Source organism: Salvia hispanica, chromosome 4, assembly GCF_029641045.1.
Source record: "Salvia hispanica isolate PSC_SH4W2 chromosome 4, Shi_PSC_v1, whole genome shotgun sequence".
Taxonomy (NCBI): Eukaryota; Viridiplantae; Streptophyta; class Magnoliopsida; order Lamiales; family Lamiaceae; genus Salvia; species Salvia hispanica.
In genome coordinates this window covers 8514213-8539723 of record NC_142695.1, presented here as the reverse complement: position 1 = coordinate 8539723, position 25511 = coordinate 8514213, and the positions used below count along the sequence as shown (strand labels likewise).

Below are 25511 nucleotides of genomic sequence, written 5' to 3'. Positions count from 1 at the left end.
GCAAACTAAATATAGAAAGCAACTTAAATGCAAATATTTGAAAGTAAGAAGATAAGACCTCACCTCCATGTAATCGTCTCTCAATTACAAAACTCTGCAGGTTTCTCATATTCATTTCAAGCTCAATACTTTCCTTTTTTTTTTCTTTTTCTTTTATGGCGTTTTCCGCTGTATTTTCGGGAACTGTTATGCATTTCAAACCATTATCAGCATCTCGGCGCGAAACCGATTCAAGTGGACAACGTGTCCCTACAAAAATCACGAAGTCCCGAAAGCAAAAATCGCGGAATTTCAGGCCGCCGCCAAATCCGCCCCAATCCGCCGGGGAAGGCGGAGAAGCTACGACATTCACCCGCCTACCTCCCAAAGACGACTTTGGTTTCGATGATTTAGCTTCACACTCGGTAAGTCAAGTAGTCAAGCTTGCTGATATAAAATTCCCAGCTATTAAAACCAAGAAAATTGATCCAAATCATGGAGAAAAAAGAGGTTTTGCTCCAAAAATTGGCGTCACTGAGGAAGAATTGAGTCTTGATCATGAGGTGGACGATGAATTTGATGATGAGGATGAAGGAATTGTTAAGAAAGTGGGATATGACTACGGAAGATACGAACTTTATGAGGTGGGGTCAGATAATGATGACGACGATGATGATGATGGTGATGGTGATGATTTTTATGGGGATGAAGGGTTTATGGTGTCAGGTGATGAGGATGAAGAGGAAGAGGGGGTTAAAGAGAAAGAGAAAGGGGTGCCAGCAGTGATGAGATGTTTCGACAGGGCAAAGATATTTGTGAAAGCGGGAGATGGTGGGAATGGGGTGGTGGCTTTTAGGAGGGAAAAGTTTGTGCCGTTAGGGGGGCCGTCTGGTGGGGATGGTGGGAGGGGAGGGAATGTGTACATGGAGGTGGATGGAACTATGAATTCACTGTTGCCGTTTAGGAAGAGTGTGCATTTCCGGGCAGGGAGGGGCAGCCACGGGCAGGGGCAGCAGAAGAGTGGTGCAAAGGGCGAGGATTTGGTGGTTAAGGTGCCCCCGGGGACTGTTGTGAGAGAGAGTGGTGGGGATGTGCTCTTCGAGCTGCTGCATCCAGGGCAGAGGGCGTTGCTTATGCCCGGAGGGAGAGGTGGGAGGGGCAATGCCTCATTTAAGACGGGGATGAATAAGGCGCCCAAGATTGCAGAGAATGGGGAAGAAGGGCCTGAAATGTAGGTGCCTTTGGTTGCTTGTGTTTTGCTTTTTGATGTGTATATATGCTTTGTCTTGTATGTTATGTTATTTGTAACTGTTCATCTTGTCGCTGTTTTTACTGTCTGTGCTAATATTTGGTTAGTGGGATTATAAGCATCTTAATGTAGGAAGAACACAAGTAACTGAGGTAATTTCTTTGAGTTGGTATAGAATTTATGCAATGATTTAGTGCCATTTGTATATCGTCTTAAGATGTCGGTGGCTAAAACTAGCTATCTTAACTCTCATAGATAGTATCCTTTTTCAAGCAGCTCATACTGGAACATGCCTTTTTCTCTTTAACATCTGGTTAACACGCATTGTGTCATGAGTCATGACCCTTTTTTGTTGATTTCTGAATATTTCTTGGTTTTGGTTTGGTGTTCTAGTGTCATAGCCACTGATTTTTTTGTCACCAGTACATTAGTATTAGTCCATTATTTTGAAAGTGTGTGTTGACCAGGTGGCTCGACTTGGAGCTGAAATTGGTTGCAGATGTTGGGATTGTCGGAGCTCCAAATGCTGGGAAAAGCACATTTCTCAGTGTCATCAGTGCTGCCCAACCAGCCATTGCAAATTACCCCTTCACAACTTTGCTTCCCAATCTTGGTGTTGTTTCATTTGACTATGATGCTACAATGGTAGTTGCAGATTTGCCAGGACTACTAGAAGGGGCTCATCGAGGTTTTGGGTTAGGGCATGAATTCCTTCGGCACACTGAGAGATGTTCGGTTCTGGTAAATTACCCGAATGCTTTGGTTATGATGATAAAGATTTAATCATTTTTATATGATGATGCTTGTTTGATAGTATATCTTATAATGTGAGTATTTTAGTTTAGTTGCAATCTGTGATTTCTGTTTGTTTTACAACTTCAAAGTATATCATTATAACTTCATTGTGTCTGTCAATTCTGTGCTTTTACTTCTTGATGTAGAACCTTACATTTAAGTGCATTATTCTAGAACTAATTAGAAACTTCCGAACTGGGGAGTTAGGTACATATAGTGGACGGCTCATCAGAGCAGCCTGAATACGAGTTTGATGCAGTCCGCCTTGAGCTGGAGATGTTCAGCCCTGAGCTGGCTGAAAAGCCTTACTTAGTAGTGTATAACAAAATGGACCTACCGGAAACATCTGAAAACTGGCCATCATTCAGAGATGCTCTACGAGCACGTGGATTCGATCCCTTTTGCATGAGCGCTGTTACTAGAAACGGGACCAAGGAAGTTACGAATGCTGCTTATGAGCTTGTACAGAAGAATGCAGCAGATACAGATGGTGGGGAACTGTTCACATTCTCGTTTTACTGTTTGCCAAAGTCCTTTGGCAAGTGATGAAGGAATATCATCACCTTAACCTTTGTGTGTTCATTTTATTGCAGGTTACGAGGGTCCGATTGATTTGAATTACGTGGCTGACAAGATGCAGAAGCAGCGGGCAGCTCCTCTAGACGAGTTTGAGATTATGCACGATAGCAGCACCAGTTCGTGGCACGTGGAAGGAGCGGGCTTGCAGCGTTTTGTCCAAATGACCAACTGGAGGTATGCAAATCAAGCCTTTCGTTCTCTTTGTGTGGTTGTAGCAGCACGCCTTGCCTGTGCTTTAGCTGTTGCTCCTATTACATTCATGTTTACTTCTTCCATGTCTCTGGAACAGGTATAACGACTCTGATCGGAGGTTCCAACATGTTATGGAGGCATGCGGCGTCAATAAATCCCTGAAGAAACGAGGCGTGAAGGAGGGCGATACAGTCGTCGTTGGAGGGGTACGATCAAGCATTCTGGTTTATTTAACTTGCAACATCATACTTAATAAACCCATGATTTCAGATTTGAGAGCAAAATATTTTACTTAGCTATAATGATCTGAAATTGGAATACCGACTACATAATTGTTGCACATTGGCATCTATTTCTAAATGGATCTTTACAAAGCTTTCATCTTGATTCCTTCTAGATGGAGCTTGTGTGGTACGATAGTGCAGACTCAGGCCACACGAGTAGGCGGAGGACAGCAGAATCAGATGAATGAATTCGACTCAGATCATCATCTGTCAAGGTTAAATTATCACCATCTGATAAGAATATTTAGAGGTATGACTGCACACATATTTCATTTGTTTTCAATATCAATTACTGAAATGGATGTATCTAAAATTTCATTATCTTACTATCACTGCAAACATATTAACAAAAGATGATCATATTTCATATGCTATACTAGTCATCTTATTTTGTTATATCTTTTTCCCTATGAAGATGTTTTGCATTTCTGCAGAGCACGAACGCAGATCTTAACCTACTTAAGCATTGGTGTGTCCACTGCTCGGCATGGATTCGATGATCAACCCCGAATCCTCTACTATCTTTCCCCTGGTCGTTTCATTGCATTCCTATACAGTCATCTTGTTGGATGGAAGTGTGCATCTTCTCTGCAAATTTGTGCACTTCCACGTGCTCTCTCACGGAGGTGCTCACGAAAGCTTCCCAACCCCGGCTTCACTGTTACTATGTATAGATTATAGTACTGAGTTTATAAATCTTTATATTCTTTTTTTCTTTCTTTCTTTAAATTATCGTCCAAATTTTGAGATGATTTGTAGGGAATTATTTGAGAAAGGTAAGCCAATCTTTTTCATGAGCTGATACTCTTCTTTCTTAGCCTTTTGCTTATTATACTTCTTTTACTGGATAATTAGTTAGGAACTTAGGATGCATCTCAAACATGTCATATTCTTTTTGGTACAAGTTAGCAGATTCTCCAATTTAACATAAAAATCATCTAAAAATTTCACTGAAATTATAATCTGTACTGGGAAACCAGATACAAATAAATTTAGAACTGTCACACTAGTGGATTTGGACTATGTTAATTAATGGCCCAATAAAACTGGCTCAATAGCTTGGGGCTTGGGCACTCGCATGCTAAGAAAGTTAAAACACATGAATGTGGTAACTAAGTTTTATTTACCCAACTACTCAAATTTAATAGAATCTCTTAAAGTAACAAAATCTATACGGAGGAAATCTGAGAGTTGTACCTTAACACATGCAATCTTTGACTGTGTCCCATACTCAAGATTCACTTATACTGATAGTAACCCTTCATTTTCACTCTCCATCAATACCTCTCAAATCGATTTTACTATTAATATTAAGGAAGGAAATTGGACCAACCATTTATATTTTTCAATCTTGTTAATAATGTTAGAGATTGATTTTTAATTTTTGATTCTCAATTTAATTTTTTTTTTTCTTAATACCAACTGTGAACTGAGCTGACATTCTTAGTTGTTTGTGACCGAAGTTATTTTTGCACAATTTTTCTCTTTAAGGACTAGGATCTACAATCAATTTTAGCATCAACAAAAATATAAATAAATTTAAATGACTAACCGCGTACCATCTTCATCGTGGTAATTATGATTTGTTAAAATCTCTTAAATCTTATTCTTCATCGGCTTGATAATGATCCTGATTATTTGATATGGGTTAAAGAGGAATTTGGTCACATAATAGTATAATACAGCTTCGTGTTTCCTTGGAATAGCCATAAGTGTAAAATTTATTAAGTAGGTTATAAAAAAAATCAATTTTAATAATAGGAGATGCATCATGCAAATTAATTATCATGCAGTCAAACTCCACCAAGTTGAATTCTATTGATTCAAATACTATTGTTTTATCATAAAAACAAAAATTAACAATAATGTAAAATCAAATTTAACAATGATAAGGATGCGGAAACAAGGATTTGACAGTCAAGGAAAATGATAGCAATTTTAGGCATGCTCACTCTCTCTCTTCTAAATCTGAGGTTTGAATTTGTCGACTTTTTCATTTCCTGATTGGTATTTTTTGAGACGCAGACATGTTGTCAAATAGTAGTAAGAAAGCTAAAAAATAAATAAATTGAGAATGATTATAAGCAAGTTGATGACAATAATCGTTATCACTAAAACACTTTAATCACACTTCTTGATTTTGTCCTAAACCAACAATCATTTCAAAATGTTGATTCAACCTCGAATACCTCGAATCATCATCACAATTATCCTCAATTTTAGTTTGTCCAATTATATTTATAATTATAAAATTGTCCGTCAAACAGATTAGACCAATCAATGCATGCTCATAATTATATCATTTCGATGTGATGTATAATTACAGCATTCTAAGTTATCATGAAGTTCAAAATAAAGTAAAAATAAATCATTTTTTCCAAATTTTTAAGTGATAAAGTGGGAACAGTTTTGGATTTCAAAATATTATGCATATTCAAGTTCAATTAAGATTCGAACGAATAACTCTTCAATTTGATAATAACACCCCCACCGATCCCGTAAAATAGTGGGCCTTGGAATATGCCACAAGTTTTAACAAAAAATTTAAGTAACTTATATTTTATGAGTAGAGAAATTATCTCACTTTATTTTCTTTTATGTTAATTAATCTATCTATACATATGGGGAGTTTTAGAGGTGTTTATGGAATTAAAGGGGGAGTTTTAGAGGTGTTTATGGAATTACAAAGGGGAATTTTAGGGGTATTTATGTAATCACAATTCTTGACACTGGAATGAAATTCTCACGAAAATTAATTAGCTTCTGCCACATGAAAAGGTGCTATAATTTCTTATATTCTTTGACATAAATGACATTTTAAAATTCTTAATTTGCTTAGTTTCGTTCAGAACGTGTAGTAATAATAGTTCGCTCTTTTTAATTATTATTTTATTTTTTATTTGTGGTCATTATTAATTTTAGTGGTTAATTCTGATTTATCGTAATAAGCAACACATTTTTATTAAATTTGTGGTAATTCGTGTATTTTGTTTAAATAATACACTTCTATCTATCTATACACATATAAAAGGGAAGTTTTGAAAATATTTACAAAAACTGCCTAACTAATTTTAAAAGGTTTACATAACAAAGTTGTTTAAATCCGAAAAATATCCATGCCCTTGAATTTATCATGTCACACTAATAATATTGCCATTTTATAATTTATTCTTAAAATATATTATTATATACCCAAACTTTGGATGAATCAATCTCAATAATTAATAACTAATCCGAATTTAAAAATTTTAAAACAATGGTTTATAATAAAAAAAAATGCAAATGAGACACCAAATTAAATGACATTAAATACTAATTAAAATTATACAAAATAAATAACAGAAATAGTTGGAAAAACGAAATTGAGACAACAAAATATATCTGCATGTAGTTTGAACCTAGCTAAAGAATCCCATTTTGAAATTTTTCCTCTATTTGTTGAGCTATTGTTATGTCTATGCACGAATCATTTATTTTCTTCACACACTTATTTTATACTGTAAAATAATTTTACGAAATAATAAACAATATCATCATATAAATTCAAAAATCATAAATATATATAATAAAAATGTATTAAATTCCCTTAATTTAATATTATGATCCATCCCTAATGTTATGTCTCAACAAATAGAGAAAAAATTTCCTAATATTATAATTTAGATACTAATGTTTATAGTTAAAAATAAATGTTCATTAAAATAAGTATTCATAACATTATAAACAATTCAAAACATTATAAACAATAACAATTTTACATTCGACCTGTATTTCTCTCATCCAACTCTAAATGAAATATGTCACATTCGACAAACAATTTTACACATTATTATTTCCGATATGAGTAGAGTAAAATATAATAAAACATAGGACAAATAGGAGATAATGATGCTTATATTTAAGAATATGCATGTATTAATCAAAATAAGATACACAAATAAAGGCAAATGTGTACTAAGAATCAAAGAGGAAATATACAATGAAACTTTATTACATATAATATAAATTAACATATTTGAAGAGTTTTAAAATAAAAAATAAATCGTACCAAGTCTAATATTTTTTAAATTTCAAATAAAAGTAAAAACTCATAGTTAGGAAACATGTATATAATACGAAAAAAAATAAGAAAATAAAAAGTATAGTTAATAAGAATAAAAACTATAGTATAGACGTTGCTTTCCGTTGAACAATTCTTTTATTTTCATAAACATACATGGTAATAAATTGTGGCGGTTACAGTTATAATATATTATTACATTTATATACATTATGGCGTTTCCAAATCATCATTAGGATAATTGTGTTAGTTTCATATATAATGACAGCAGTTACAATTCTCTATTAATTTAAAATCATTTATTTAATTCAGCCGTTTTTAATTATAACAATAAATATGAAAATAAATAGTTGAGAATTTGAAACAAAGAGTCTTTTAATTAAATTCATTCATAACATCACCCAATCATATATAAACGGGCATGTATATACTCATTCTTCATTCTCTCTTCTCTCAGCCACCTTCTCTACCGCCGCTATGCACCAAAATTCCTGACGATTTGACAGTGAATATTCTATAAAGTGTCGCTGGAGAACAAAGAATATAGACGCTACTCCGAAGAAGATGGAGTGCTTACCAGAAATTTCAGAAGATAAAGCATGAAGAGGATGGAGGAACCCCGACAACATCCAAATAACTAACTACTAACCGAAAAATCTCCATTGAAAATCAACAACGAAAAAAGCACGCGATTGTATGGTGAGAAGCAACGGTAATCTTCCATGAATGAGTGAAGAGGGCGGTGTAAAAGGGGAGTGAAGACACAGATACGAGATAAGAATAATAATCAGCGCATTATGGTAAATATTAGTAACACTATGTTTATTTAAACTTTACTAGATTAAAGTGGGCCGTTAAAATGAGCCACCTTGATAATTACGATTTACGGTACACATTTTTACCATATTTTTCTTCCTTTTTAATATTTAAATTTATGTATTTATTTAAAAACACAATACTTAAAATGGAATATAATAGTTGTAAATGGTAATATGAAATCATAATTACTCAAATCTATTGTTTTTAATGAAATTATACTTATTTTAACTCAAAAATGGAATATAATAGTTGTTTTTAATTTAGCATACTTTTTTCTTTTATCTATCCTTAAGAGAATCTATTACTATATAATTAAAAATTATTTATAAACTTGAATGTGTTTACAAGTTCAAGAATGATCAACAAAAAACTAAAAATAATAAAATGTTATACAATGTATATTAAATAAGCACTCTTTGAAATAATATCTCGAGTCTTGATTTGCTGCGCGAGCGCAAGGATGAGTTCGATATTGTGTATTTTCATTATATTGTTTACTATACATGTTTACAGCCTCTTATTTATAGAAACAAGTAAGGCATACAAATAAAGCTCTATAGAACTATTTTTGGTTGCAATATAAATCTAATATTGAATTATTTCCTTTCCTTTTTTTCTGTGAATTGTTTCCTACTTTGACATATTCTTGACTAAAAAATTGATGTCAATATCACAATGATCAACAAATCATCATTTTTCTTTTATCTATCCTTATTTTTTGCATGTTCTTTATTTTTTTTGTGTATTTTAAACAATATACGAATCTATTACTACTATATAGTTAAAAATTATTTATAAACTTGATTATTTGAATGTGTTTACAAGTTCAAGAATGATTGAAAAAAACTAAAATAATAAAATGCCTGTGCATTAAATAAGCAATCTTTGAATTGAAATAATATTTCACTCAAATAAAAATTAACTAACGGGTACTGATAAATTTTAGTTATAACGAGCAATAATTTTAGAACACTTATTAAAAGTCTTGGTTGAGTTTTTAACAACACAATATAGTTTTTGTATTTTTATTTTTTCATGAATTAATTAAAACGTTAGAGAAATATAATTTAGATGATGGTCACTTTTTATTTTTTAACATTATGAGTTAGTAAAAATTGAAAAAAAAAACAAAAAGTTTTTAAAGCAAAATAACATAGATGATATTGGCTTATCAAATCTTAAACATTAAAATTGATGATGGTCATTTATTTAAGACAATTCTTTAGTTACAGATTTACAGCCAAGCTTTAGTAAAAAAAACTCTACTATCAGTAAGGATTATCAAGTAGGCCGACCAAGTGTAAGATATCGAATATCGAATACAGATCTAAAACCCCCAAAATAGAATAAGTGATCAACAGAGTAAAATTGAAGTGGGACAGAGGGAGAATTTTATTGATATTTGGCCCATTTGTTGGTCATGATGAGTATATTTTAAAGTTAAGGGTTTATGGTTTAGGTTTCAGGGTTTGGGTTTTTAGTGTATAGAGTCACTATATTGCAATGAAATGAAGCTCGATTAAAAAGTGTCTCACCTGTGCAATCTTAAATTATAGCTTTTGATAAACAATATCTTAAATTAATTTTACATTTCATATGCTACAAAGTTGGGGATTTTCTGTTTTTTGGTATTATATTTTAGTCATTTACAAAAAAAGGTTCTTATTTTTGAAATAATTTTATAAAATAATTATTATTGTTGGATATTTAGAATATATCTATATATACATATATAAAATGGTAGTTTTGGAAAATTTTAAAATAATGTTGTTTTAATTAAAAATTATCTATCAATTAAAATTATTTTTATTATTTGAAAGGTCAAATAATTATAACTCCATATATAAAAGGAGAGTTAAATTTTTTTTAAACAATGTCATTTTAATTACAAATTTATATATCAATTAAAATTATTTTTATTATTTGAAAGGTCAAATAATTATAACAATGTACGATTTTAACCCATATAATAATTTTTTTTTATATTTCAAATCAATATTTTATATTTTGAAGAAAATAAAATGGACCGTGCATAGCACGGGTGTGAGACTAGTGTAGATAAAGGCGAACTATGCTTGATTTTTTTTAATCGGTATGTAAATTACGATAAGGTATAAAAAATGTGTCAAATAAATATAATTAAGGAATGTGTCTTATTTTAGTGGACTCCCAAAACAGTCCCATTAGAATTTAAGATGATAATTTTTTAGTGTTATAATTATCATTAATTTTAGTCTTTCGGATCTCAATTACAAAACGTAGTAGTACTTAAATAAAAGGTAAGTTTATAAGGATTTTAACTGATATCATATTTGGAATGATAAAATTTATTTAAATTTTTCATATATTTTGAGAATCTGCTCAATGTCAACATATAATATAGTATAATAAATGTCAATATAATTCACGTACATCACCAATATAATTCGGTTCACATATGCATGTTATTGGGTTGGTTTTTAAAATATATTATGTTGATATTATGAGAATCACAAAAACTATTATGTAAGGAATAACAATAATACTACTTTACTATTAAAATAATATTTTCAATTAATACATAGCATTATCATTAAATCTCTGAATCCAATAATCTAAATAGTTATCAAATAGTAAGACTTAATTAGTTATCATTTGATTATAACTCCGTATTATTTTATAATACAATTAGTAAAAATATGATGATAATACATGAACCTAATCTTGAATACCAATTTTTTTTTTTATATTTGGTCAGGATAGAGATTTAAACAATAAAATAGCTTTGCCATACACATGCATAGCATAATTGTATCCATAATATATAGACCATTATTCAACATATATGGTTAATCAAGAGTATTACATATCTCACCCAAATGTCAGCGTTCTTTTGTGATGGATTCCAATAGAGCAATTTATACGCATAGAGAAAATCCTCTTAATCCAATATTATGAAAATTGAAAAACATATTCATCCTCCAACCTCTTATATATTGATTTACTATAGAATAATACTGGTAATTTATACATAAACGAATCAATTTATCAAAAACAAAGCATATCACGGGTAAGAGGGGCTTCCCTCATCATCCCACGAAACTATTTGTAAAAATGCAACATATAATTATTAGAATTACTGAAATCTCTTTTGAATTGATTTTTTGTAAAGTTATTTTCAAGAAGTGGTCAAAGACATCAAAGAAAATATTGGTTTTAAAATGTAGTCAAAGTCCAGGTCTTTTTCTCTCCTTAGAATGTCATAATCTTTATCCCTAAATTCCGGATGGCCTTAAATATATTTACACAAAAGTTTTGTCCATTATTTTGGGGATTGTGCAAAAATACCAATCTCAACTAAACCAATTCTCTTGTCACCATTGCAACTCACTAATCACACATGATTTTTTTTAATTAGTCACGGTTGTCCTAATGGGGTTTTGAGCTAAATTACATGATTGCCAAGTTTTGTGACTATTCAAGGTTTAATTTTCTGATGTGATATAAAGTTAATTATTATACAAATCCTCATCTCAAGGAAAAGAAGTTTTGAGCCGAAAGTATAGATGTATATCATGTTACTTGTTAATCACCCCATGCACCCAGCTGAAATATACTACTACTACTAATAAAGAAATTAAAAAAAAAAAAGATCAAAAGAATAAAATTTGTTACGAGTTAATATAGTAGATGAATATATATGAATGATCAATGTATAACTAAATCTTAATATACAATTAGAGAATAAATCACAGTTAGTAAATTAAATTAAATGCAAGGATGAGATGGAATGGATTTTGAAAACACGGAGTTCATTATAAGGGCGTTTTTGTTAAAATTCATGTTTTCAAATATGTGTTATGAACTAAATGTTTTTATAGTGAACTAAAATATTCTTATAGTAAACTAAATCTTTATTATAATGGCATTTTAGTTCACTTTATGTTTTCAAATCCGTATTATAAATTAGAAACGCTTTTATAGTGAACTCATATAAAAAACAGTGATTTCCATGTTCATCTCTAATTATGCATTTGAATAGTGGTGATATGATATTGGACTAAACTAGGGATCCATGTGACAGTTTAAAAGGAGACTACTTACATATAATTAAGAATATTTGATTTCCTTCTATTTTACTTCCTCATTTTCTCTTGGTAAAATTGAATTGTTAATTAGCAGTATAGGTTTTCATTTTCATAGAATTGAAACTCTTTAAACTTTATTAAGATGCTATTTCAGTCCCTGTATTATAAAAAGATCTTATTAGAGCATCTACAGCGGTTGCAAAATCGTCGTCCGTCCGTCCGTGCCAGCGGCAAGGACGAGGTCGTCCGCCGCTGCAAGCCGTCCGTCCGTGCCAGAGGCACGGCGCTGCTCTTAGCTAAGAGCACGTCCGTGCCGCTGAGCACCCTTACGTGGCGCTGTCTGATTGGCCGCTGTTGGCATATTCAATTTTATTTTATTTTTTAAAAAAAAATTCGAAATTAATTTTAAAAAAATGTTTTTAAATTAAAAAAAATATTATCCCACTTCCCAAAAAATTATATCTGTTTTCTACCCACTTTTAATTTATTTTTCATTTTTTTTCCCCAAAATCCACATTTTCATCTATAAATACCCCCACTTCAACACAAAAAAAAATCACATTCTCATCTATTTTTTAGTCTTTAATTATGTATTTTTTAATTTGTAGGATTTTAATTATGTTTTTTTTTCTAGAATTTTAATTATGTATTTTTATTTTTTAGGATTTTAATTATGTAATTTTTATTTTTTAATGTATTTTTATAATGTAGAAATGTTTTTAGTAATTGAAGTATTTAAATTGAATAATAGAATGGTGGAATCCTTGAGCTTGTCCTTGCGGAAGAGCACGGATGTGGGTTGTGCTTTTAGCTAAGGACAAGGAGTAAAAGTGGGTCCGAGCCCACTTCCGTGCTCTTATTTAAGAGCACGGATGGAAATGCTCTTAGATATAATTAAAAAGTTAATTATAGCCTATGGGGAGCAAAATGAAGTTGATTGCATTCATATGACAATATAGTGGAGTCAAGGGGTCATAGATCTTTTCCGTGCCATATACTTTCCTGGAAAATTTAGGGAAAAACACATTAAAACATACTATATGACACTACTAATATAGTACTCTGTATTAGTTTGAAATAAATTTATCATGAGATGAGTTAAAATTAATAAAAAACCAACATTCCAATTCTACATCTTTTCCTTCAATCTTATCATGAGATGAGTTAAGATTCTTAAAAAAAAAAACGAACATTTCAATTACATTTTTTAATCTAGTCATGAGATGAGTTAATTGAGTTATAATAAAATCCAACATTTAAATGATGCAATTTTTGGTAAGATGTTATTTAATGTGAAATTTGATGCATATATATCTCGCCTTGCTTCATATACGATCTCATACAATGATACAATACTATCATAAATAAAATTGTTGATGAATTTCTCTATAACATATACTCGTAATAATGGTTTGTAATTACAACATTGATATATGAAATTCCGCCATTTGGGTCAGTTTGACCCGATACAGATTTTAAGAAATGTTGTTTGACTTTCTATTATATGAAGATATGTAGTGGAAAGGGGTCCCACATTGAGTGGTGGGGTGGGTGAATGGAGTGGTTTTCTTTATGTCCTTTTTTGGTAATTTTGAAGTGAGACAAATTATGTGGAATGGACCAAAATAAAAAACTGAAACAAATTATCTAGTTCAGAGGGAGTAGTAGTGTAAACTTTTATTTGTATTTCATTATAATGCACTTCATCATATTGTACTATGTGTTTTAGGGTTGCTTAACCGGCCGGTTCCGGTTCTATCCGGTCCGGTTTGACCGGGTACCCGGTTATAAATTTTCATGAATCCCAGAACCGAAACCGGATCCGGCCGGTTCCGGTTCGGAACCGACCGGGTAAGAACCAGCCAATTCCGGTTACGAACCGGATCCGATTTATAGTTTTCGTTTTAATTTTTTTAAATAATTCAACATCTACAAATATAACAATTAATACCTAAAAATTCAAATAAATACACAAAAATACAAATCAACAAGATAATAATAGTTATCATCCAATATTCTAATTCCTAAAAGTAATAGTTCAATAAACACACACACACAACACCATTACGCACATACACACACTCACAGCATCTTACACACACTCACAGCACCTTACACACATCACAACCCCATGCACACACTCACAGACCCAACACACACGACATATGCGCACACACAGCCCCTAACACACGCACATTGTCACATAAACACACCCGTGCGACATATACACACACAAAGTCATATACACACGAAAATATACTCTAGTGGGCAAAAAAACTACTTCAAAACTTAAGAAAAACACCGTCGGCGGGGCCAGGGAGGTCAGCATCTAGCGTCGAGTGAACGAGGAGAGTAGCGGCGTGAGAGATTGAGAGTGATCGTGTATGGGATAGCGGCGTAAGTGGTGGGAGAGGGAAATTAGGGTAAATAATAAATATGAGTAATTTAGTTAAACTTACCGTAAGATTAGGATCCTATAATATTATTATTTATTAGGGAAAGTTATGTAGTATATTTATATTTGATATTCATAATATTATTAGAATCTAAAATTGATTTATTATTCGGTTCCGGGTAAGAATCGGTCGGTTCCAGGTAGAACCGGAACCAAAACTTTTTAGAAATATTAGAACCGGTTCCTCAATTACCCGGTCGGTTCCGATTCTGATTCCGAGTACCCGAGAACCGGAGAACCGATTAAGCAGCCCAATGTGTTTAGATACCATAAATATTGAGTTATGCAAGGTACAAAAATTTCATCATTTTATGTGATAAAAAAACTCATACGTAGTACTTTTCTTTGATGCAAATACTAGCATCACTGTTTTATTTCGATACACAAAATTTCATCATTGTTTCATTATTTATATCTCACGTTAGTAAAAAAAATAGCAACGTCTAAATATAGCTGGCAGAATATATTAAAATGAAACACAAATAAAATTTTTATAATATTATATAAACTTTAAATAGTTTTATACCAACTCGAAAATAATTGTGAAATATTTTGTATGAATAATTTAATTACGCCTTATAATGATAGATTGGAATAACTTAATTACGCCTTATAAAGATCAACTGGTGTCTCCACTAGATCGAATCAAATATAATTCTATTAAGTATTTTATGACATCAGCATAAATCAATTTAAGAGTTTATTAGAGGCAACATGCAGTCATAAACTTTAATTTAAAGTTTTAAACAGGTGAAAAGAGAAGTGGGTGGCATCATGGAATTTTGAAATGCTAAAGACAAAAAGGGGTTGACCCTTTGGTAATAACATATGGTTTAATGTTGTTTCCAATGTCATTTTGGCATGTGATATGCTTAATCAACTAATCATTAAAAAACAAGCTAAAAGCTTCACCTATATAACCTTAGAACTAATAATTAATATATTTATTTTTAACTAAGTGGCCCACTTTGTTTCATCAATTGTTCTTTAAATAATTGTTATCATGATTCTTTTTTCTCTTAAGCCTTTGATTACCCTTTTGACTGCAGTCCCTTTTTGAAGCCACTTTTAATTAGACAAGGCACCGCTCCATGACTCACCAAATTTGCTTTTTTAATTATTTATTTACTTCATGGCCGAATTTATGATAATGCTACATAAATCTATCTACCAATATTAAACGTATTTTTAATTTATTTATGTTAGCAACAATTTTGTGACATTTTGCGATGTCAGGAGTAATTGTTTTCAATTTATACTTTTTGGATGCATTCGCATCGGTGCTCTTAGCTAAGAACAGGCGTCATGCCGTCGGCGCGGCGAGACCCCTGCTTGCCGCTGTGCTCTTACCGACGGCACGGCCCCGCTCTTAGCTAAGAGCACCACCGTGCCGAAGAGCAGGACGACGTGGGGGCTCTAATTCTCCAACAGAATTTCCGTTGGAATTTTCTTTTTTTAAAAAAAATAGAAAATAATCCCAAAAAATAAAAATATATATTTTTTTCGGATTCCCAAAAATATAGTTGTTTTATTACCTTTTTTTTATTTTTTCATCCCAAAATCATCTATAAATACACATATTTATCATCTATTTTTTTACATCAAATTATCTCTCAGTCATACTTCTCTCATATTTTTTCATACAACTCACCTACATCTTTCTCTCTCACTCAAACACTCTCTAAATTCAGAAACGGATCCGAACGAGATCATTGCGGAAGCGGAGCGCAAAGAACAAGAATACTATCAACTAGGGCTGACAATTTTTGGCACGACACGATAACACGACACGAACCCGCACGAAATTAATGGGTATGTATCAAGGCTTATTGGGTTTGTGTCCTCATCGTGTCGACACGAAAACTTCGTAGAGTGTTCGTGTTACACTTTAAGAAATAATATTAATATATTATAATATTATTATTTTTTATTTATTTTAAAATTTTAAAATTAAAATTTAAAATTTAATATTAGATATAATATTAATATATTATAATATTATTATAGTGTCGTTATTGTGTCGTGTCATATATGTGTTGTTATCGTGTCGTGTTGACCCAAAGTGGTTCGTGTCATGTTCGTGTTTGAGGATAGCGGGTCGTGTTCGTGTTTGGAATTTTCTTAACATGTCGTGTTCGTGTATGTTATTATCGTGTCAACACGATAACGACACAATACGCACGATTTGCCACCCAATTATCAACAATATTGTGCCGCCTATGTCGCCGCTGCCACTGGCCCTCTTCCTTGATGAACGAGATAAAATCGCTGCTACATCCCTCGTGACCGGGAGGGAGCCCACGAAAGGCTGCTTGGAAAGACGTCGAAAGAGCTTTTGGGGTCCTTCAAGCCCGATTCAACATTGTGAAGACCCCGTCCCGACTGTGGTACACAAAGAATATTGCCGACATCATGTACATGTGTATTATCTTGCACAACATGATTATAGCTGACGAAGGACTGGGGGCGGCTAACTTTTCCGACGAGGATGAAGCCGGAAGCTCAACCGCAAGGTCTCCCCATGCCGAGGTGTGCATACGACGGTGCGCGAGAGGATCAAAAGAAGATTACAATGCGCGAGACCAAAGCCCACATTGAGCTACAAGAAGACCTAATCAAACACATTTGGGAGAAATTCGGCCATGAGTAGTGGGTGTTTTAATTTTATGAATTTAATTATGTAATTTTTAATTTTTTAGTAATTTGTAATAGTGTTTCGAGTATTTTTTATCCATTTTAATATTGTGGAATTGTTTTTAGTAATTGAAGTTTTTAAATTGAATGATAGAAAGATAGGACCATTGAGCATGCTCTTGCGGAAGAGTATGGATATGGGTGTTGTGCTCTTGCGGAAGAGCAGGGAGTAAAAAATGAATAAAAGTGGATCAATCAGGCAAGGATCACCTACGACAAATCATGATCCATCTCCTAATACACGTACTCACAAACATAATAAAGAGCATATGGATCAGGATTTGCCGTAGGTGATCTTCTCCGGGATCGGGCTCACACTTACTGCTACCATTTTAAGCAATAAAGAGCATTTTTTTCGTATAAATTTTTTTTATAGGTAATATCAAGGTAATTTCCTAGAAACTTAAACAAATTAACCACATACATTGCACGTACTGCACACATTTGCCTAGGAAATCTAACATATTCCAGTTACTTAATTACAGTAATTCAAACTATGCTACTTAATTAATTATTGGGATTAATCATTTTGGTGAATTAAGATCCCTAACTGCCCCCTTTGAAAAATGAAGAACAAGACAGAATTATCACACGATTATATATTAATTGCATGGAACGAGGATTAACACATGTGACATCTCAACAAAAGTACACAAAATTGGTGCCTTAAAATTTCAAATTCTTGAGTCTCTCGAGAACGTATGCAGCCAAAAAAACCCATGTTTGTGATAATCTTTATTTAATCTTATAAAATCACAAGTCTTTATTTAGTATTTGGTGTTTCTATCCAAACATTCTTCCATGACATTATGTGGATTAGAGCTATCATGGAAATACCTTATCAAGAAGAAAAAATTTGGCCATGTGACATTGGATATTTATCATAAAATTTATGGGGCATTGCGTAAGTTATACTTATAAGACGAAAATCTCAACCTGACGTGTTCTTGTGTGTGTACAAGTACCTGTATATCAGTATATATGCTCATAAAGTATATAAAAATACTGCCCAGCTAATAACTTATCTGAGCCATTTTGAACTATATACAGATTACGTTGAATAAGTATATATATATATATTTTTTTTAATAAATAGAGATTCAATTTGTTATATACATGCAGATTCACTTTAAGAAACAAAAGATGCCATGTGTCCATTTTTTAGGCGTTTATTAAAATCGTGCGATCCTGATTCGATCTTAGTTAGCATTTTAATGTGTCCCTATATATACACAGTAGTATAATATATGTATTATCACATTTCATTCAAGATTTTTGAGCTTTAAAGTGGCTTAAATAATGCAACACATTTTGGTGAAAGGCCCTTTGTCAAGAGAATAGAATCTTGAAATCCTAGTCAATATCAAAAATCTAATACTCCGGAAAGGCAAAGGACACTTTTTTTCTCTATTTTTCTAGTGATCCAAATAAGTACTTCCAAAAAAATCCAATAAGTTATATCAAATAGTAATAATTTATTAAAAGATGTCGTCTTTCAATCACTCAATGTGGCCACCCTCCCAACACTCCAAACCACTGCCTTTAAAAGAGAGGTCAATTAACACACCACCAAAACAAAAAGAAACACAAACAAAAACTCATTCCCATTTTCTTGCAACAAAAATGTCATCACATAAACCCTCCCATGAAAAACCCTTCACCCTCTTTGAGCCCATCCTCACTGACACAGGCTTCACCCTTCTCCAGCGCAACACGGCGGCAGCGGCGCAGCCAGGCGACCGCCGGGGCCGCAAGAAACAGGCGGAGCCGGGGCGGTTCCTGGGCGTGCGGCGGCGTCCGTGGGGCCGGTACGCGGCGGAGATTCGGGACCCAACCACCAAGGAGAGGCACTGGCTGGGCACCTTTGACACTGCTCAAGAGGCTGCACTGGCCTATGATAGGGCAGCCCTCTCCATCAAAGGCACTCAAGCAAGAACCAACTTCATCTACTCTGATCAAACCACTTTCCACTCCCTCTTAACCCCTTTTCAACTCCAATCCTTCTTGCAGCCATCACCACAAACTACCAAACACCATGCCACCACCAACACTGCGAGCCTCGACATTCCTCGGGGCCCGGTCCACAACACGTGTCATTCCCATGAATCTTCATCACCCAATGATGATCAAGAAAGTTTCTTCAACTTGTCCAAATCTGACACAAGCTCTGGCTACTTGGATTGCATTGTCCCAAACAACTACTTGAACCCTTCTCCTAACACCAACTCAAGCAAGAATCAAGAAAACTCTCTCTCATCACAGAATTATCAAGAAAACCTCTTTGATTCGGCGTCAGCAGATGTTTCTACATACCAAGAATTCGACTACGGATTGTGGGACAGCCAGCAGCAGTGGGAGCTGAGTTCTTGTGAGCTCTCAGCAATGATTAACAATCCCAATAATATGGAAGAGAATAGGGGAGATTTTGATCAAATGATGAGTAATGCAGCAACTAATAATAGCAATAACTCTGCAGCAAGTTGCTCATCTTTTTATCCTTGTTTTGGGGATTCAGCTGACTTGGGACAGTCTCTATTTTGAGTGGTAATTATGCAAGTCTTATGTTAAAGATTCACTTTTTTTTTGTTTGCAAGTCCAATGGTATAATATTTGCATGGGCATATATCTATCTTGTTTGTTTAGTTTATTTGCATAGTTTACAAATATACGTACCGAAATAAATACACATGCAGCTTTAGAAAACTAAGTGATCTTGGACTAACAAAAAAAATGTAAGATCCTTTTAATTAACATAAAAAATTTGTGATAAAGACCTTTAGTTTGATGTGCAATATGACCTAATTCATTAAGCATGGTACTTTTCAAAATGTACAACCTTAACTCCTAAGCAGATGATATTTTCAGACATCTACTGCAAAGTCTAAAATAGGCTGTCTACTTTTCCTGCTAATATTTGTACAGAGAAATATGTTTGTAATGTGCAATGATGTACCTAAATACATGTAAAACACAATATTTCCTCTGAACTCTTTGATGGATAATTTGTGAAGCACCATTCAAGCACAATTCATAATTCACCACATAACTACAAATCATACATATAAAGGAAGCATTATATTTCCTCTGTATTTCTACAAGTTTTATCGGTCGAGAATAAGATCCCCAATCAAAAAAGGGGGAGAAGAAGCAATGCTCACTCCAAGATCGAGTTGGGATGAAAGGGGTGTAGAAACAGTAATTATGTCCAGATTTGAGAATGGTGAGGACTCATCTTTCCCGTTCCGGAAAAGATAGCATAAATAGACAACAAGCTCCAAAATTCGAGCAGGGGATGGGAATTAAGCTAAAGGGGGGGTTGGATTTGGGCTTTTTGTTATTGAAAGATTAAGTTGAAAAGCTAAATATGATTTTTTGGGTATGTATGGCTTATTTCAAAAGGGGGGCGGCCACGTGATATTTATGAACAATGATGGAAGTAGCTAAAGGTTGTGCTAAGACCTGAAAGGATGAAGGTCGCTGGCACCAAAAACTTGAACTTTGCTTTATGGAAGTTGCTAGACTCGCACTTCCACATCAGCTTGATGCGTGTGTCTCACCACCATGACTTGCACTACTGCCACCACTTGAAGATACAGAGCCCTGGCCGGACTGCTGAACGTACGATTGAGGAAGAGCCCCAGTATTTGAGAATATTGAACCAACTGATGCACTTGAGCTGCTCATAGATGAAATTTGTGACGAGGGCAGGTTTTTACTGAACCCAGAAAGCAGCTCAGGCCTTAGATCTGATGATGAGGATGATGGAGCCAGAGTTGCAGTTGTGGATCCCACCGGGTAAGGAGCAACTGGCATGTCGGTCAGAGATGATGCAGAAGGGCTGTAGCTCAAAGATCTCATAGGATGATCAAATTTGCAAGAGGGCCCAAATTTGCACACTCCATTTTGTGCATAGTGAGAACAAAGTGGTGCACCCTGAGAAATGGCGTACAATATTTAGAAACACGGGTATGATTCTTGATTATATTCTACATAATGGAGGATATCAAAAGTGTCTTACACCTACCATCATGCAAATTGAACAAGGAATGCCACAGAATTGACAACAAAGAAAAAACAACATTTTACTGAGGCAAAACAGATCATGCCAAAGAATTGACAAAATCAAGAAAAAAGAGGAATAAGAGAAACTTGTCCAATTTATTGCAATCGGTTTATAACAGTCTGCAGGCAAGTATAACTAAAGATTTCTATGAGCTGGAAGCCTCCAAATCTACCAAAACTCATACAACTCGACTTCCAGAGTAATATTGGAGCAAGGGGCTGAGCACTAATGCGAGCATCCAGATGCAGGTTTTGGTTTATCAGAAGCAACAGCCTCTGTTGAAGTATTACTAGATCAAGAAAACAAAAGAAATGGTAGTGTTAATATCACACAAACCTCCCAAATAAAATATAATCAAAAGATTTTTTTCAACCTAAAAGGATATAACACCCAGATGCTTCAAATAAAGGCAAAAGTTAATAATTGTGAAAAGTGGCATAGCCACACTGTGGTCAATCATCTTATTATGCCGTATGTAAGCAATTAAAAACCACAGCAAACTTCACGAGATAAATGAATGCTTACTGGGCGTAGTGGCAGACCCATTGGGCTAAGTACATAACTGGTCCTTGACGCACTCCATTCTGGTGGATGATGATATTTACATGTAGCTCCAAATTTACAGTCCCCATTCCTTATATAGTACTGACATTCTGGTTGGCCAGGTCTTTCGGGAAATGCTTGTTCTTTTTGACTGCCACTTGATGGTCCAGCAGAAGATGTAACGGAAAGGTACGACCCTGTATAGGCAGTAGCCGAAGGAGACAACTGTGTTATCCCATAGATCGGGGCTGTACCAATTGTTTGTTGAGTACTTGGTGAAGCCGCGGGACTAACAGGTGCCTGTACATGTACTTCCAGAATTTAGCATAAAAGTAGGGACATTAAACATTATACTGTTGGCAACACCTACCGGATAGGGAGTCCAGCCAGGAATAGGAACGACTCCAGGGGGGAGGATCATATGACCGTAACTTCCAGGAACATAAGAGCCTTGAAGCATAGCAGGCCTGGCAACTGGCCAGTTGCCTTGAATAACCCCATATTGTTGGGAAGGTTGATGAACAGAAGGAGAAGGTCCAGCTGGATACATAGCTGGTGTTGGCATAGCTGCTGAGGCAGTCAAAGACCCAGGACCAGGAGGGGCTGGCATTGGTATCCCGGCCGGCTGTGGGTGATGAAATTTACAGGTGACACCAAACTTGCACTGCCCTGTCTTTACATAATACGAACATTCTTTTTCTCCCTGCCAAAGGAAGACTATGAAACAGCTAGCAAGATATATATTTTTCTTTAAACAAATCGAAGATAATGCAATAGAAAATATAAGAATGAATATAATCCAAAGAGGCAGACCGGACGCAGAGGATATCCATAAATATTCAGCGCTGCAGGAGCTGAAGAGCCAACTCCTTGCTTTGGATGATGATACTTGCATGAACCACCAAATTTACACATTCCTGTGCGCATGTAGTACTACAAATCCATTGTGAAGGCGTGAATTGAACAAAACGATTAGTTTCACAAAGAAGATATAATGCTTAAATGAAATACACGAGCATCTAAAAAGGATGCTTCTACTGAGAAATGGTTGAAAATATTTCTACTGGTCTGCAATCAGAATCATTTGGTATCTAAAAAGGATATTTGCATTAGAATCATCATTTGAAATTTTCAACTGAGAAAAGGATAAATAGAAGTCTGCAATCAAGAAGTTTCTTTGTTTTTATTATAGCATGACAACATAAAGATGAAATCTGAGAGAGGTAAGAGTACGTAAACATTTATCAGCATTCACTTTAACATCTAAAACTACCTCGGAGAAATTTACGCAAGCTAGACAATATCAGATGGAAAGAAAAACTGCAGTAGGATCATAGTTTGTAGATCACTTTGGCTAATGTCAGAGATCAAACGCATGGATAAATGCTAGAAATCTTTCAAAAATTAAGTACTTAACAATTTCTTTTAGAGCATTATGTCGCACATGCATTTCAGCCAACTTCGAGGCCTTTTCTTGCCATTCAGCTCAAAACCCTTAAATAGGCATGAGCTGAAAACTTAGTAAATTAGCATGTTATAGCAAATACACTTTTCCAATATAGAAAGTACAAATTCAGCCTGACCTCATCAACACCTTTATTTTAAATCTTAGAAAAAAAGTTTACACTTTACACATTGCACCTCACTGACATCAAATTTTCTTTGAAGATTTTTTATCTGGTAAATGTTAAATATTTTTTTCCATTTACGTGAATTTATAAACAAATTTCACAATCTATAAATTATACCTGACAGATTGGTTGGCCAACACGTTCGGGGTACTCACCTCCACCAGCTCTGAGAGCTCCCATAGCCTAAAACAGTGATAGAAAAAAAATGAATAGTGCGCATACACCAAATTGAGGTGATCAGTGAATAAAAATCTTTACCTACTTTATACTATTTCTATATCATAATCATAACAACGATGAACTTCATCGACACAACATGGACTCCAATTCTACCGGACTTACCATCAAATCAAATCGATATAGGAAACTACTATTTCTACCGAATACCTGTGTACCCGATTCACAACATTGCCTTCACCAAAACCATGACAAACTAATAGACTCAATTTTCACCCGTGTTATTCATACGATCATTCACAATGTAAATTCTTTCCCCAGTCTAGTTATAACTGATATATGATAGAAACCAGAATAGATCCCCCCAACCAAACAAGAAAAGTATAAATTTCCCAAATTAGAATCAAATCTACACAAAACCACCACTAAATCGTGCTCTTTACCAAATGATCACAGCAATCATAGCTTGATAAATCAACGTAATTTACCGTGCCACGATCCCGGGGATGATTGAACCGGCAGCGATTGCCGTAGCCACAGAAACCAGTCCTCAAGTAATAGATACAATCGGGCTCATCGGGCCTCTCCGGGTAGGATTCGGGCCCTCCACCAAGGCCCAATTGCCACATAGGCTCTGCATTAAACAAGCAAACCCCACACGAATTCAACATTACAAAAACTCGCCCCCAATTCAGGAAAATTCGAGTGAAATTCAAGTGAAATTCAGATGAAATTCAACCTTCGAGCCCGGTTTCTCCGCCCACTGCCGCCCATTCCGCCACCGGATCCGCTGGTACTGCCTCCATTGCCTGGATCCCGCTGTATCTCTCCATATTTTTATCGCACACTGTCTCAACACACACACGCTCTCGCTCTCTCTCTCTACAAATATATACAGTATCTACACTATACAACAGAAATGTTTCATAACAGTGTGCGGAGATAGATATTTACAGAGCTATGCATACGCTGTAGGTACAGAAACACATAGCAGCATGTGATTGTTTGTGAGTGAGGTAGAGAGAAGGGTGGTTTTTGATCGAGAGGGGGTTTGGTGGTTTGAGAGAGAGTGAGAAGAGAGGAGGGAAGAGGAGAGAGAAAGAGAGAGTGCTTCACCTTGCTTTTTCACACACTCCTTCTATATATATTTCACACTCAATGTGTGTTTGTTGATTTTTGTGCACTTTTTGAACATTTTATTTTCTTTTAATATTCCGTCTCTTTTTATTCGGCCTTTTTTTTATTATTCTATGGATGTTGGATCTTATGGATTTTTTTAAGATTTATTTCTATTTTTTCCACAGTTTTTTTTATTTGAAAGTTTGCCAGCATGCAAGTTTACGTGTACATTAATCAAGTGTGCTCTTTTATTTTTATTTTTATTTTATTTTTATTTTTATTTTTATTTTATTTTTATTTTTATTTTGTTCCAAAGATTGCACTTTCTAAGCTTATGTGTCAATCATATTATTTTCAATAAATAAGAAAGCTAATATATATATTGAAAAAACATATAAAGAGTCTTCTTGTATAACTGCGACCGAAAGTCATACGGATTCTATTCTATTCTATTCTAATAACATTAGAATATATAATAGATTGTCATTAATATAACATTAATTGGAATGTGGTTGCTTGCGAGTCTGTGACACATGCACTATTAATTAGGAATAAGACCAAAGGAAGCACATTTAAATATTTACCTATCTTTATTGATAAAAATAGCCATAAAGTTGTGTATTTATTTGTTGACTAATGAATCCCTGTAATAGGTAGCATTCAATGGATATATTTAGGAATTTTGGGGGCTTTTTTTACAATTTATTCATAATAATACTAATCCCAATTACTCAAGCCACAGGTATATTTATAGAATCAAGCAGAGAATACTGAGAAAGTGAGAGAGTTGTGGACCCAAGATTTG

At 34.0% G+C, this 25511-nt stretch overlaps 3 protein-coding genes across 3 annotated transcripts; 2 read left to right on the top strand and 1 right to left on the bottom strand.

The window, feature by feature from the left end:
- The first annotated feature begins 73 nt into the window (after window positions 1-73).
- On the top strand, window positions 74-3875 carry EMB269 (GTP1/OBG family protein). The gene is made up of 7 exons (XM_048095979.2): window positions 74-1210; window positions 1696-1969; window positions 2231-2513; window positions 2617-2776; window positions 2892-3000; window positions 3192-3328; window positions 3513-3875. Exons 1-6 carry the CDS (start codon window positions 156-158, stop codon window positions 3264-3266), a joined length of 1956 nt encoding a protein of 651 aa, XP_047951936.1. The 5' UTR covers window positions 74-155; the 3' UTR covers window positions 3267-3328; window positions 3513-3875.
- A 14867-nt stretch (window positions 3876-18742) lies between these two features.
- LOC125196279 (ethylene-responsive transcription factor ERF086-like) lies at window positions 18743-19750 on the top strand. The gene has a single exon (XM_048094730.2). It carries the CDS (start codon window positions 18797-18799, stop codon window positions 19712-19714), a length of 918 nt encoding a protein of 305 aa, XP_047950687.1. The 5' UTR covers window positions 18743-18796; the 3' UTR covers window positions 19715-19750.
- Window positions 19751-20149: 399 nt separating this feature from the next.
- LOC125196278 (zinc finger CCCH domain-containing protein 32-like) lies at window positions 20150-24694 on the bottom strand. The gene is made up of 7 exons (XM_048094728.1): window positions 24327-24694; window positions 24076-24221; window positions 23528-23593; window positions 22593-22712; window positions 22150-22482; window positions 21762-22079; window positions 20150-21106 (listed from the first exon to the last, which is right to left on the bottom strand). Exons 1-7 carry the CDS (start codon window positions 24418-24420, stop codon window positions 20708-20710), a joined length of 1476 nt encoding a protein of 491 aa, XP_047950685.1. The 5' UTR covers window positions 24421-24694; the 3' UTR covers window positions 20150-20707.
- Window positions 24695-25511: the final 817 nt, after the last annotated feature.